Raw genomic sequence first — 16,493 nt, forward strand, 5'->3', positions numbered from 1 at the left:
GAAAAGAAATATTTCTAGTGCATGGGTCTACTTGGTGTGCCTATGTCATTAAGCCCATAAATATGCAACACATGTTCACAGTTATTGCAAGTGTTGGCCATGTTGCTAGGCCCTTAAGAACCAAGGCTGCGGCTTCTGGCTTAGGCTTATGATGTGGCTGATGCTTAGGCTTATTCTGGCCATCGAAGCCATATATCAAAAGTGCATGTATTCAAAATATTTAAAAAGGCCTTGGTCACTGAAGCACCATCAACAATATAACTAGCAATTACAGCGGGAGCCATTTCCCGCCAAAATATATCTACAATACCCAGACAAAGTATAACTTGATTTTCTCAAAAAATAAACGTTTCAAATGAATTATTTACAAGCACAGTACCGGCTTCACAGTATTTGTTACTATTATTTACAGTATTTTCATGCAAAAGTTCCCCATACACCTTGTAAAAAAAATATTTGTGTGATCTAGGGCTGATTTCACAAAGCAATAAAAATCATCGCAAGACAATTTGTCTGCATCACCATAGTGACTTGTATTGTGACATCACACTTTACTAAGCAACTGCGACTGATTTGCAGTTACGATCAATCTTAGATCTTTGTGAAATCTGCCCCTGATAATATTTATTCAAACGCCTCAATCCCTCTGTGTTAACATGTAATACATGTACTACGTTTTTGAGTCATGCAAAAATTAACGACTTTCTTTACAAAGTATTCATCGTCTCTACTCTCTATTTATCTACTATTTTTGTATGATATTTTTTGGCATTAATAATAAGTTAACTATTCTGAATAAATTATACTACTGTTTTTTTTCTAAAGAAATTACCCTATAATCCTTGGATGAAATGCTTTTTATTTTTCCAGAAGGAAATTTACATAAATTGCATTACTTGGCCATTCAAAAACCTCAAGGCTTAATTCTCCTTTTATATCATGTTTTTAAACAGAATCCACTGAAAATATGATTAAATTTTTAATTTATGCGGAAAGAAAACTACCTTTAAAAACATTTTAAACTAAAAGTTAGCGAACTAAATTAATTATAGAAAAAAAAAAACTTAAAATGTTATCAGTCACAGCATTTCTTTCAAGGTGTATCTACAGGTTTTGTGCGTAGCAGACTAAATGCAGCAAAAGCAAACTTTTCAAGATAAATCACAGCAAAAATAAAAATCACATCAGGTAAAAACAAAAGGTATTTGTTAAAAATCAAGTTAAAAGCACTTGACACCTTTGATAACTGTCAAAGACCAGGGGTCGATTTCACAAAGAGTTAGGTTAGGACTAGTCCTAGGAGATGTACAAATTGCATTGATAGTCCTTAGTTAGGACGAGTAACTGGTCCTAACTCGAGATAAGACTTGTCCTAACTCTTTGTGAAATCCACCCCCGTTTTCCTACTTGGTGTATCTCAACATATGCATCAAATTTAAAAAAAACAGTGACAATTTTGATTTTGTTTTTTTATAAAAAAATTTTTTAAAAGTTTGTAGGGGTTTATATTTCCGGTTAAAATGAAAAATCACATACATATAGGAATGTATCTTATGCATTGACGTCATCTAACTGCCACCCTAGAGGTAAATTGGTGATGAAACACGCCAATGAACAGCCTTCTTTTTTCCTCCAGACGAATGCGCCCTAATCAAATTACATTGTATGCAGAAGGTCTAGCGAGTTGGATATCCAAACTAAAATTTGAAAAAGATTTCTTTTTTTCTGCAAGGAGTGAAAGTATAAATGATGCAGCAGAATCAGGGTCAAATATTTACTACCAAGGTTTAATCTCAAAGTGAAGAGCATTTTTATCAAACATACTGGATTTTTTTTTTTTAAGCAGTTATGGTTTTGGTAACTGGTTAAGGTTATTTTGCAGCTCAATTTACAAATTTAAAATAAAAGGCAAGATTTTATTAGTAAAAAACAAAAAGTTGTTTAAAAAATAAAAAAAATCTATTGGCTTGACTCTTAAATGCGATGATATCTGCAAATGGAACAAACACAAAAAAACAAAAGTATTGAATTTTCTAGAATAAAACTCCAAGTAATAAGAAGCAAAATTGAAAGATGAAGGTAAGCTTGCGAAACAATACGGTCAGTAAAAGATGGTAATATTGCCAAAAGGAAGAAAAATGTAAACATACTTAATATGTACAAAAACATGCTTCAAGGTAACAAAAATACATTGTTATTGGAAATCTAGAGGCATTTGAAAAGAATAAGGATGATACAAATTTGTCTTAAGGGGCCTTCTAAAGTTATCAACAGTCTCAACAATTGTCCTGAAAAGTAGTACTCTTCGTACATTCCCACAAAATGCTGAAAACTTATGACTATCCCTTAAATTTGATTAAATTTTGGATTAACAGACAAGACAATTATCCCATTTACAGAGAAAAATATTTATGGCCTAGTAAACCTGATCACGGAGGTAAGGTTTTTAGGAAAGACTTTATCATCACATCGATATCGGAGCCAAACCAGCGTTGTGTCAGTCTCGTTTCTTTTCATCCTGCGTCTTAGAAACAGCGCCCTCTTGCTTCAGTTCGGCCTGCGATCTTTCCAAATCCACGTTGCCCTGTGGAGGGCAGAGGTCACTCTTGAAGTCTGCCTCGATGGTCTCCGGTAGCGTCGCTAGGCGCTGGTACATCGTGAACAACTTGGCGTATTCTGGCTTCTTCTGAACATACGCCTTAAATTCATCTGAGAGAGTCGGACGCAAGAAAACGTCATTAGAAGAAAAAATTAGCACACACCGGCCTCGATAACGAGAACGAAAACGTTATCAATACATGCCCTCGATTGGTTGAGTAAGCGTGGGCATATTCTGTGCAGAGCAATTCAACCAATAGAATGCGTTCTCTTTGCGTCCTTATCGTTATCATTTTCTTTGTCGCTGCAGTGTGACTCAGCCTACACTTTTCTGAAAGGCACTGCAAACAATGAACAAATGAGCTCTTGGATTTAATCCCCAAAGCCGGGTTCATATTTCCTGCGAATGCGAAGCGAATTTTACGTCACATGCCTGTTTTCGCGCATATGTTTCGCAGGAGATGAGCACATTTCAACTGATGCAAATTATTCCTTGTAACATCAAAATTTGTATCGCATACGCAAAATGGAATATGAAATGGGCTTGAGTGAACTGGTTAATGGCAACGGATTAGCTATAGACCTTTATCATGGTGCAGCTATCTTGAATTCCCCCATTGATGTTACCAAACCGAGCCTGGAAGAACAAAATAGTCTGGTTCCTTTTTGCAAAATGATTATTAGCAATACCGTATTAGCAATACCAATACTTCCTACCGTATGTAACTGTGCCAGTGTTGTCTGTATCCGCTTGATTGAAGAGTTTTAACGACTCTTCCTCAGCCATACCAAAAGCAGTGTTCATGATGCTACACATATCATCTGGTAAGATGTAATCCTTATCACCACCAAACATCTACAGACAAAATAAAGATGAGAAAATAGATTTAGCTGTTGTAAACTGCTTAACAAACAAAAGGACCTACGGTATAAATGCAAAAAAATTAATTAATGACCCAACGTTTCGACCCTAGCAGAGTCTTTCTCAAAGTAATGACAACACAACAAACATGAACAGGTAACCAAGTGTAAAATAAGCAGTGGAAATACTGCAGTGAAAAAAATGTCAGATTATACCAGCCTGTAAGAACTACGAGGGTCAGTCTATTTACATCAGGGCTAGAATTTGGGGGAAAACGCCACAAGACCGCAGGGTTTTTGTAACTCAAAATTTTTTTTTAACTGGACCAGAATTTTGAGTGAAAGACCAGAGAAGAAAAATGCCTACACAGGTTAATACTTGAACTGTTTGAACTTGCAAAGCACTAGGACAGGATTTATTTCATTTGAATCTGGTTACTTTTAGTTTCAAAATACTCAATATTTACCGAGAATGCAAGCTGCAAAGTCTCATCATTGTTGACAGGTTGGGCAACCAGTGAGCAGCCAATCACATACTCTCTGAAATCAATCTTTCCACTCCCATCCTGGAAGAGACAAAAATTACAACAAACTTATCAAACGTCTCAAAATAATAATGATAATAACTAGTTCTTAAATAGCACATTTTACAATAACCATATCAATGCGCTTTACATTAGTCCCCTGGTCATTGAGCCAATAACATTCCTTTAATCTTTCTCAGCTCACTGGGGAGAATACAGCCCTTGGCTGCCGTGGCGCTCCAAAGGCTTTTTCATGCACAATATCAACCTCTACCCTTGCAGGTACCCATTTATACCCCTGAGTGAACGGAAGCGATAGTAAAGCATCTTGCTCAAAAACACAAGTGTCACGACTGGGATTCAAATCCACACTCTGATGACCTAAAGGAACACGTTGCCAGTTCTTTTCATACTGAGAAGTCTCCCAAAAAACTGAAAAATCTACTTTACGATAGTAGAATATATAGCAAGACAGTTTTCAATAAGAACAAACTCTACCTTGCAAGTAGATACACACATGGTGTTACCGCAAACCTCATATATATTGATACCTTACCATGCAATGCCTCAAATCACATAGAACTCCTCCTTACCCTGTCATAGAGATTGAAGACCTCCGTTAGAGCTGGGGAGACCGGCAGTTCCAGATAATGAGCCAGATCCTCAATTCCTATATAGCCTCCAGACTTAGCGATATTAGCATAAGACTTCAATCTCTCCTGTAAGTTATCCATTTTAACCCTGGACAACGAGAAAAAGAAAATAAATGGTCACTCTTGTGCAAACCTCTTTTTTAAACAGTGGTGGTAACTTTTCAACAACGACCCGTCAAGGGCAAAAGGAAAATGAACATTAAAAGAATGGCATTAGTGTTCAAATTTTTAATTTAACTACCCCCAGTTTGTGAGAGGTTCACATACCCATTTTAACAATGTGATAGCTTTTGTGAATTCTGAGAACTCAATAGCGATCTACATGTAATAACAAACAAACATAATATGACTTTTCTTACCCAAGTTTTGTGAGAAGTTTCTGGAATTCAACGAGGCCAACCTCAATGGGTAGACCCATCTCATGAGCTCTCATCATTAGTCTGCAATCCTCAAAGGTGTGGTCTGTGACTGGCTTGTCTATTGCACTGAGGAAGCAAGGTACAAGACCCAAGATACATGTAATAAAACAAATGATAGGCAGCAGTGCTATAGCCATGGTCGATGGTGCCGGGCAAAGCCCGCCCAGAACTAAACTAATTTCGCCCAGCACTCTGAGCAAAGTACACTTTGCCGCCCAGCACAGTATTCCCTAAAATTGCACTTTAGTAATTGCTCCACATCTTACAGCACCTTGTAAACCATTACATGGTGCTTAAGGATTAGGTCTTATAACTCAAACTTCGTCCCACTCCTTGCAGTAATAATACCTGGCGCTTTGTATCATTTGGCAAAATGTGCGTTATAAATACGGTTATTATAATTATTATTATTATTATTTGGGCTGAAACTTGGTAAAAGATTGTAATATACTGAATTGGTCAGGGAAACGCTCCCTGGAACAACATCTCTAAGAACTATGAAATGTCACTGGACGCTTTTCGCAAGCTGTGTGATTGATTATGCAGTGTTCCACTTACTTGGCAATGACTGCTCGTACATTCCTTGCAAAGAGCTTGGAGTCTTTTATCTCCTCTTCACTGGGTGTGTAGACTGGAAGGAAATTCACCTCCAGTTGATTGCTGAAGTTGCACAGGGTAAGCCAAAGAACCGTCAAGCTACAGTCAGAGGAAAAAACAAGGTCATTATTTATATGTATTTGTTCAGCCTTCGGGATATATGTTTTTTAGCCCTTGAGAAAGACTCTACTAGGCTCGAAACATCAGGCCCTTTTTTCAATTATTACCATACTAATGGGAGACTTTGGAACGCTAGGTGGCAGCAGACTTACCAGGTAAATTCTCATCGTTTACGTAGTTCTGAGCATGCATGTATTATCGAGAACAAAGGGTTTTACCTGGTAAGTCTGCTGCCACCAAGCGTCCCGAAAGTCCCCCATTTGATTGACACCTACGTGTTTTTTCATAATAAGTAAAATTGGGCTTGACTTACGCTCCTGGCCCATCCCACGTCCAGGTGAATGTGTCCAATGAATTCTTGTATTGAATTGCCACAGGTTGGACTGGAACCCCCGGGTAGAAAGCACCTGAAACAAAACACAAAACAATCCATTTTGAATAATATGGTATATATACAAAAATGTTCCAAATACTTTTCAGGTTTCCAATAGAAGTGCCCTTTGCAAAATGAAAACGGCCTTTTCCTCTCAAAGATGAAATTCCAAGCCTGATTTATTTCTTTAGGCAAAAACATTTGCAACCAAAGCGCACCATAAATTGCATTTAAACAGTCCAAAATATTATATACAACAATTTTTAATCTACAGAATGCCCCAAATCTGACCTCCTTTGAATGTGATGAGGCATGATCCATTGGTACAGGTGCCCTCTGGAAAGATGGTGATCTGAGGCCAGTCGCTGTCCGGATCACATCGTCGTTTGATCTCGTTGATTGTCTTCAGCCTAGAGTTGGGATCCGTCCTTGATACGTAGACAGGTTGTAGGCAATCAACTAAGGCTGGATTAGAGTAGAGACGGGATAGGGGGGGGGGCAGAACAATGTATCTAATTATTAAAGGTTCACGATGGTTACGCACAAAACTAAAAACAAGGGGGCAAAAAGAGTACGGAAAATTAAGGAAAAGAACAGACTTTTTGAGAGAAAGTGACCTTTGAGAAGAAATGTTCTCATTTTCTTTAATGAAAAACCTGGGCATAAGAATAACATTATTGCAAAATATGGAAATTTCCAGGAAAATTATTAAAAGTAATTTGTGAGTTTTAGGGGTTTATAAAAAAATAACAACAAATATTTGGATTTTACTTCTAACATCAAATCTTCTTTTGCAAGACTACAAAAAAATTAAGGTTTTTCTAGTGTAAGCTGTACACACATGCACAAGGCAGTCAAAATTCATGTCATGCAAATAAATGCAGCCATGAGACGGGGAGGGGAGGGGCATGCTTGGCAATACATACACATTCATGTTATTAAAGTTAGGTAACTCAGACATGCACTGAATATGTCTAACATTTGTAAAACTCCATCATATTCATAAGTTATTTTTTAAATGTAGCTCCCATCACACGTGTTACATTATGAACGGTGAACCGTCTTTAGACGATGTGAATATAATGCAGAAAAAACAATGCAAGTGCATGCAGTCACAACAACCATACAAGTTTATTTCATTTTAAACTTGGGCGGGGGGAGAGGGGGGTTTGAACAAAGAATTTACTCGAGTGGGATTCGAACCAACAACCTCCGGAATCGTGCAGGCGCTCTACCAACTGAGCTATCTACATGTAGCCCTATATTGGCCGTCCCCCTACTTTGTCAATATCTTTGTTCGGGGTGCCAGTCAGAAGCCACATAAAACTGGGAAGCAGCAGCCAGGGGATCACCTTAATGGAATACGACTTCTTGTGTCAGTCACAAGGGCAACTGACTGGGTAAATTGTTAAACTGGAAGTTTTTTAAGCACACTTTGTCAGCACTCATTTTGGTTATTATCCCCAGACATTAGCCTTAACCAGATGTTGTCCAGTGTGTACCTATTTGACCTCGCATTCATTTCACATGGTGACGCCAGTTAATTCACACAAAACAACACTACATGATGAACACAACATTACGCACAACACACGCTGCATGCAGATGGTCAAAAGGGCCAGCTGACACAACATCACCTTGGACCAATCATAACACAGAACAGCTTACTTCACTGCATGTTTATCCAATGAGACTGTAAAGCCCAGTTTATTCCTGCGAATTTTGGTGACGCAACGATTGTTACGCGCTCCCTTTCCCTTTATGACGCAGTGAAATTCACTGTGCATGCAGCAGTCGCAGGAAGTAATGACCCGGTCTTAAGACCAGTGGCTGTCTAAGATAGGGGACCAGTGGCTGTCTAAGATAGGGGACCAGTGGCTGTCTAAGATAGGGGACCAGTGGCTGTCTAAGATAGGGGACCAGTCTAGGTAAATACAGCTGGGCATGTTTCCATGACCTCAGTGGTGCGTCCAATGCAAGCAGTCTTTAATTTTCACTCTGACAACAATATCATAACATTTTCACATATGTCATTTGGGTGATTTCACTGGAAATATGAATACCAGCCGCTGCCCCTTCCCTCCACCAACCTCCCCCTGTCTTACTACTTGAATGCTTCCGTTACAGTACACCTGTATGCCTGTTTGTGTGTGTTGTGCTGCCATTAAGCCTACCCAGGTCGAAATTCTAGTTGAACCTAGTTAAACTGGATTTAACTGGAACTAGTTGAAAACCAGTTGATAAACTAGTTAAACACAGTTAAAACCAGTTGGTTTAATATGGAAAATGGACAGACACCAACTGGTTTATAATTTAAACCTAGATGAACACAGTTAAACCTAGTCCAAACCAGTTGGTTAATATGGAAAATGGATGACTTTGGTCACTATCCAGTTGAACCAGTTGACCCCAGTAAACTGGGTTCAACTGGAATTTTGACCCGGGTATAGACTCCTACATTCAAAAGCCTAGACCATTAACTATTTGTTAACTATTTCTTCCAGCTTTTCTAGACTAAACTTTCTTGAGGAGTCAGGGGTCACACAGCAGATGCAGTATTTTGCTAGTTATTAAATAGCATAAAGCCCGGTTCACACTTCCTGTGAATGCGAAGTGATTTTTGACGTCACATGGCTGTTTTCGCAGCGAATGTCAATTCAACTATTGCGAATTAATCAATGTAAAAATTTGTGTCACATTCGCATTCGCATTCGCATTCGCAGGAAGAATGAAGTGGACTTTAGTATCACACACACACACACACACACGCAGGTATGTTTATATAGACCGAGGATTTATCGTTGTTCTCCCATTGTTTGGACATGGTTTATTTTTCAGACATCCCCATCGGTTTTGTACACAAAACACACAGACACACACACAGTGCCACCTACTTCTGAAAAGAGGGGTTTGCCTATTCTCAATCCGTGATACCCCGCTCAGCACCTGATGACCTACAAACACGACCGACGGGTCGAAGAAGCTAGTGTGGGGTGCAATGACCAGAATGTGCGCTTCTGAGGGGGATGCCTGACGACCTTTGACCTTGATCCTGTGGAACCCTAGGAGAAAGACGTGTATTCGACCGAGCCGCATCACAACGTTTTGTAGGGTTCTGTAACGGGAGATTTACGAATCGGTCAAAAACAATGTTTGGCAGAGTTCATTGTCTATAAATAGGAAAAACGGTTAACGATTATTTGGAGGCTGGCTGAATCTGTTGTAAAAAACAATGAAATGTTTGTTGCAGGTCATCAAGTTCAAAGGTCACCTACAGGGACTCTGCTGTAATAAAGAAATTGAAGGTCAAAATAATGCAATGTATTGCGGAGGTCATCAGGTTCAAAGGTCATCTGGGACAAATCAACTGAGAGCTATATTGGGTGGAACTAGTGGAACAAACTCAAATACACGGTCTTTGAAATGCCATAGAAAACTGTAGAAAAATCCAACATATTGAGCAAAGAGAAACTTAGAACGAGATTTTTGTAGATAATTAAGGTATAATTTTCAATTAATTTTAAAAGGTATAAAACTCCAACTGTAGGCCTACATGTACGTACATTTCTTTGGAACAGTCTTCCTGTGCATATTCGCCAGGCTACTCTGTGAAAAACTCATGTTTGAAGCTGCTTATTTTTAATCTGCTTACATATTAATATTTGTAATTGTATCTTTCACTTAAGGTATGTTTTATTGTTCTCTTTATATGCAATTACAGGCTTTTGCATTAGGCACTTCACAAATGTCTTTATTATTATCATTAATATGAGGAACAGATGTAGCTATCCTCTGTACACAAAGGCATTAATCCATCCTTTAAGTATGAACATTGCCTTGAGACTACAACATATTGTGTTTTATATTTATTTATTTCATTACTCGATAATAAAAAGTGTTGAAATGCTTTATACACAAACTAATAAATCTCGCCTGGCACCTGCATACAGCTACAGGTGTATTAGTCCAAGGTTCAAATATTGTTAATCCATACAGCAGGAATGTCCTTGGTCTACGGTCCAACAGGGTCAGTGTCCACCCTTCAATGACATTTTATTCTGAAATTCATCTATATGCAAGTAACACTTAGGCCAAATAATTATAAAAAAACATGCTTTTAAACGTCCTGCCCTTTGGTAAATAGGAAGGAGGTTGCCTGGGCTTTAAGCAAAAAATTAAAATCTGAGATGTTAAAATGTATAATTTTTTATGAAAAAGAAAAAAGATAGAGTTCAAAACTCTTGTTTTTATTTAAAAAAAGAAAAGAGGCAGCCTCTCAAAAGGAAACAGACCGGAACGCTAAACATGTTTTTTTAATGTTTGGGCCGAACAGGTGTTGAACCACTGCACTAATGATATGGTCATTATACTGTGTACAATGGTATTGATTGAGCTACCTACCACTTATATTTTTATTACATAATTAACTTTTATTAACCCAGACAGGGTTTTATTTGTGAACAAACTGAACTAGTGTTGAATAAAAATAACAGGCTGCCTTTACAAAAGCAATTATCTCAGCAGTTGATCTGAACATGCTCCATGATCTGAATAAAGAGTTTATTTTATGGTATTATCTTTGGTTAATACAGAAAGCAAGAGATATGTAGTGTTTAATCAGTGATGTTTTGGATTGTTGTTAGGCTCTTTATACCCGGAAAGCTTCTCCAACATGGGCCATGTGAACTATTCTGAGTTTGTTTAGTAAACCCTTTTTGTTGTGTAGCCAGGGCTCGAGGTCAACACTGGACCACAGGCCGGAGGCATGTGATTTTAGCCAGGGGCCAGTCAACATACACTGGGACAAGCTTGGTGCTCATGTGTTTTTCAATTGGATAAATTTCCTCATTGTGTAATTTCCTTGTAAAAAAAGTTGACTGTGAATTATCTTTCATTCCGCTTTCAAGAGTATCGAAGTATTCTTACACATTGACACTAATGATCAGATAAATCTCTCTCAGCGCTTGTCCCAAAACAGCTAAAACGTGAAACTGAGTTGATAGAATTCTTCTTGTTTTAATCCGGTCTTGTAAAATATACATTATGTATTCTGGTCCAGTGAACATTTCGAGCTACAAACTTTGCAGTTTTGTGGATTTTTTCTTCAAATTCGAGCCTTGGTGGCTCTATCATCATTAGAATCAAGTGATGGTGCTACTAACATTATTGTGATGATGACATCATGTGCATTGGGATCATAGATCATAGAATTAAATAACTAGATCGGCCACGCGTACATACGCGGGTTCTGGCATGGGGGCAGCCATTAGCCTATCTCCAATGTGTATCTTCTACCAGCGCGTTCATGCGTGGTTAAAGGCCTACCTCCCATGTTCATTTTCTGCGCAATGCCACCAGCACGTCACTTTTAAATGCGTCCATGAAAAAATTGAAATGTTTGTAGGTATTGTATTCTATATCTATGATTTGGATAGTTACCTGAAACAAAGTCTCAAACTTCTTACAAATTCTAACAAAAACTAAACAAAAAAATCTAAACTTACAAAATTCAAGATAATACCATATGTAACAAGTAGACTTTGCAGTGTGCCTGCACGGTTTTACTCTATTGTATTTATTTATTTATTTATTTGCAAGATTCCATATACCCAGACATGCTTTATATCAGTTTGTCAAGTGTTTGATCAGTAATCTAAACTTGTCATGCACTAACAGTATGTAAAGTTTGTGATTTACACATCTATAGTTAGGTGCTTGGTATGGAGTAGTGACAGGGTGCAACAAACAGTATGATATGAAGCTCTGTTGGTGGGCAGACAGACAGCATGCCCGGCGGAAAGACAGACAGAAACTAAGAGGGAAAAAACCCTTCATAATGATGCAGCTTCAATGTACCAAACTAATTCCCTCCAGAGATGTGTCTCAAATTTTCACGTGAAGGGAAAGTGTAACTTTGGTTTTTGAAACCATTTGCTTTTATCATGTACAGTACTAAGAAATAATAATAAAAAAAATTAAAAAAACTTTCTTCCAGACTTTAGCCAAGTGTTGGTAATGTGTCCATAATGTAAAATTACAGAGCTGCATCATGTTAAAGGTAGACTTTATGACTAAAAATGCACTACTTCTACTTCTACTTATACTTTACTACTCGGCAAAGTCTCATGATGGGATATCACGCCAAGATTACGCACGCGTTTGACCGATGAAGCAATGAGTACATGCTCAAATGTAGGCAAGTGAAAGATGAAAAAAATGATATAAATGAAGCATGCCTCAACATACAACAAGCAACCCAGGCAACCGCAACTATGAACGCTGCGTTCCAGAACTGCGTTCCAAAACACATCATCAAAACCTACGTGAAAGCAATGGGTATTCTTTCATCCCGGATTGAACAATCACTGTTGGGTAGTCCATCAGATAGAAAATTAGCCCGTCGAAAAGAGTGGTGTGGCAGGCAGCCACAATGACGGGGGCCTCCTTTTTGGAAGCTTGCCTACCGCGCACGTCAACGCGGTGGAATCCCATCGCAAAAAACATCAACCGGTAGGCAAAACCCATCGGGAACCTGCGTAAAAAACTGTGGAAACAAAATCAACAGACCTCAAGTTTAATTTTAGTTTTATTGCGTAACCCCTGACCCCAGACTTACGTTTTGAAAAAAACAAGTGATGAACAGGGTGAAATGTACACATGAAGTGATGTACATGTATGAATACTGTGAAACAAACACAATGTGGTGCGTACACATAAATGATGCATTCCTTCCAAAATACATTCGTACAGTATTGCCATAGCTACTAAATGAAAAAAAAAAAAAACTTTTAAAACGAGGCACCTGGCAACTGTGTACCCGTACTGCATACATGTGTTCCTTTTTAAAGGTCAATTTATTTTACTTCAATAAAGTTGTTTTACAAAGAAAGTGAATCTACATTGCACACATTTTTTTAACAGAACACAAAACTTTCAAATACAATGTTGAAGTCAAGGTCATTTATATTATTATTAAGTAAAATATATAAAAACTTTTGAACTTGTTGTTTTGTCCATAATGTTTTGTCCATAAATAACATTGTTCTGACTAAGGCCTATCAATTAAGTAAATAAACATACACACATTACACAACTCTGGATTGTGCAAAATGTGTATTTTCTGGGCACCTGGAATTCGCATTTATTTGTTTTACAGCAAATAAATTACACACAACTTTATACAATCACACTACGTGTATTAGTACTGGTATGATGTGTTATCAGCAAATATTTGTTCAGTGATTACAATAACTGCCTGTATTTATATTAATAATAATACTGATTGTGTGACATTAAAAAAAAAGTTTCTTCACATGCCCAAAGGGCGAAACAAGCAGCAAACTGTGGACCAATGCAAAAATTTGTATATATAATATATCTTTTTATTTTAGATCAAATTTATACACAAATCGTCCATAGGATAAACCGTTTGAATGCCCAGATTGCACAGTGTGGCTCTATAAAGTAAAAAAAAAAACATTCAAAGGACCTTAGTTCATTTCAGATTCCTTAGTTTAGAATACCCAAAAGTTTTAAAAAATCCTGGAGAGAACTTTCATAACAAAATAGCAAGTGATTAACCATTTCAAGGAAAAACTAAAATGGGTAACTCTGAAATAATTAACTAAAAACCTCCAGATTCAGGCGCCAGTGCTCTACAAACTTGAATAAGCCCTACATTTAATAAGCCCTATGTTTGGTTGTAATAGGTCACACAAAGGTTGATATGGTTTATCTCTGTGATACACGGAGATAAAACCAGGTTCTTTTGCTTAATTTTTTTCCCCTTTTTAGCACATGCTAAAAATGTACTACAAAAGAACCTGCTTTATCCCTCCACAAAACCAAGGTTTTAGACAAGATTTTGTAAAAGGGCCTCCAAATTTGGTGGGAATTAAAATAAAAAATTGATGTCCAAATTGTTCTCATAAAAATACAATATAGTGTAAATTAGAGATAAAATAAGTTGTCAAAACTTAAAGACCCTGGACACTATTGGTAATTGTCAAAGACCAGTCTCACTTGGTGTATCTCAACATTAAATGCATATATATAATAACAAACCTGTGGAAATTTGAGCTCAATCGTTCATCAAAGTTGCGAGATAATAATGAAAGAAAAAACATCCTTGTCACACGAAGTTGTGTGTTTTTAGATGCTTGATTTCGAGACCTCAAATTCTAAATCTGAGGTCTCTAAATGAAACTAGTGGAAAATAACTTATTTCTCGAAAACTACTCCACTTCAGAGGGAGCCTTTTCTCACAATGTTTTATATGACCAACCTCTCCCTATTACTTGTTACCAAGTGACATTTTATGCTAATAATTATTTTAAGTTACTACCAACAGTGTCTACTGCCTTTAAACCAGACACCCCTCTGGCTAACACCTCAAACCATCCTACCTCCATGCTCCAACTAAATCCACATCACCCCAATGTATATGTTATGTCTCAACTAATTACACAGTAGCACAGACAGGATATCATCAAAAAAGGAAATGTTAATTATTTGATTAAAATGCTGAGACACAGGATACTTATACTTACGTGTTACATTGTATTCAAAAGTAATTTTTACTCGTAATTGTTTTGCTAGAAACCTTTTTCTGGTAAGTGGTAAGCATAATTATTTTGTGCTTAGCTACATGTACTTTGTGTGCTTCTAAAAGTATCTCAATGAAATTGGGTAAAGGCCTACTATGGTAAGGATTTAACCTCTGAACAAAGTTTCTTTTTTTACTTGGCCTATTAAGTTTGGTAAGTTTGTCTGTTCACCCTAACCAAACAATGCACTCCTCTGGTGTCCACCATATTTCAGAAAGATTAATGTACTGACCTGCGCCAACCCATTAGTGGTTGCTGTTCTCCTTCCGTGTCTTTCTGACCAAGAAGAATAAGACGACAGAATATCCAATCAACGGAGAGAAATAAAATGGCCATGACGGCACGAAGCGGAGCGATCGTCACTGACATCAAACCGATCTGTTTGGGGTCAAATTTGAACCATTTTGTTAAAAATTCTAAATCATTATTGTGGAAATTATTTTTATCAAATTCTAGACTTCAGAAGTGTTACTGCAGTAATGCTTCTCACATTAAAATTTTGGGCCATAAAAACTGAATAGGTTTTTACATTTATACTTCGAAGTGAAATGTTTCTCAAAATGCTTAAATATAATATCAAAAGCTACTGTAGGCTTCTTACCAATAGTTGCCATTGCTATTAATTTTAAGAGTGAAAACCAAACATACCTTCCCTTTAATTGTCAGCCCCTACTACACGTGTATAACACGTATACAAAAAAACACGTAAAAAAAACCATAAAACCAAAACCTTTATCCTGTTTTCAGATTTCAACCACACTTTGTTTCCTTCATCCTTCACCAGTTTAGACAACTTCCTTCAGAGTCCAATGACAAGTCAAGGTGTAGTATTTTGTAGATTGTTAAAAACATATAAATGTTTAACCAACCAAAGTACTATTTTCTACCTTCCACGCACGCCCTTTCTGTTAGTATTTTTATAGGGCACATTTTTCTCTAAATGTACATACTTCTCCTGGTTTGATTTTAACAACTTTGAATATTGATAAATTTTCAATTCTTGGAGAAAACTCTAAATTTAAAAGCACTTCTGACCCTGCCATTTTTAGGCTAGAATAGAAATTTTTGTAATATTTAGGGCCTACTAAAATACTATTGTAACTATAATAACAAATACATGATAAATTGGTTTAATTTCCATGTTTTTATTACTTTATATATTTATTACTTGATATTACTTGATCAAAGAAATAGTCAGAGAAGTTTAAAGAAGAAAAAAGTTGCATTAATTTAAAAAACAATAATAACATTATTTATTTTGTTTTGTTTTACTTTTATTTTTAAAAATAAAATTACAACAAAACAACAACACAACAAACACGAGAAGATCCCATGCCAAAATCATTAAAAATAGTTTGAGCAAATACTATAGCAACATTGACTCAACTTAAGAATCCTTTAAGAGCTATCTTGCCTTCAGATTAATGCTCATAAGTCAAAATTGCATTGTAAATACTCACCCTAATCTTATCCGCCAAAGTCAATTTGAGTTTGTGCACAAATGGATTCCGTATCGTAGGCATGATCAGAGATTTCGATCGTGGTATCCGCTCCATCATCACATGTTTTCGCGGCTGTTGTTCCATTTTGAGGAAAGAAACTGTTACAATTCTATCCTTGAATGAGCCCAGATTCTAATAATGTTTCAGCTTCGCCAGTTACGGCATTTTCTCTCACTTAAAATACAAAAATAAAGAGAGTTCCAACTGGAAACAATCCGTACCGCTCGCTCTCATCACAAC

The 16,493-nt window shown here is 37.0% G+C and overlaps 1 protein-coding gene across 2 annotated transcripts; it reads right to left on the reverse strand.

The window, feature by feature from the left end:
* Window positions 1-62: 62 nt before the first annotated feature.
* LOC139934485 (lysophosphatidylcholine acyltransferase 2-like) lies at window positions 63-16,483 on the reverse strand. Of its 2 annotated transcripts, XM_071928731.1 has the most exons (11): window positions 16,212-16,483; window positions 14,984-15,129; window positions 9,040-9,260; window positions 6,437-6,610; window positions 6,086-6,179; window positions 5,614-5,751; window positions 4,996-5,121; window positions 4,577-4,724; window positions 3,927-4,025; window positions 3,316-3,454; window positions 63-2,709 (listed from the first exon to the last, which is right to left on the reverse strand). In XM_071928731.1, the coding sequence occupies exons 1-11, from the start codon at window positions 16,335-16,337 to the stop codon at window positions 2,498-2,500; spliced, it is 1,623 nt and encodes a 540-aa protein (XP_071784832.1). In that variant the 5' UTR covers window positions 16,338-16,483; the 3' UTR covers window positions 63-2,497. The 2 variants fall into 2 exon arrangements, with proteins under 2 accessions (XP_071784832.1, XP_071784833.1); XM_071928732.1 differs by lacking the exons at window positions 9,040-9,260; window positions 14,984-15,129; window positions 16,212-16,483 and adding an exon at window positions 12,469-12,671.
* Window positions 16,484-16,493: the final 10 nt, after the last annotated feature.

Source organism: Asterias amurensis, chromosome 3, assembly GCF_032118995.1.
Source record: "Asterias amurensis chromosome 3, ASM3211899v1".
NCBI classification, from domain to species: domain Eukaryota; kingdom Metazoa; phylum Echinodermata; class Asteroidea; order Forcipulatida; family Asteriidae; genus Asterias; species Asterias amurensis.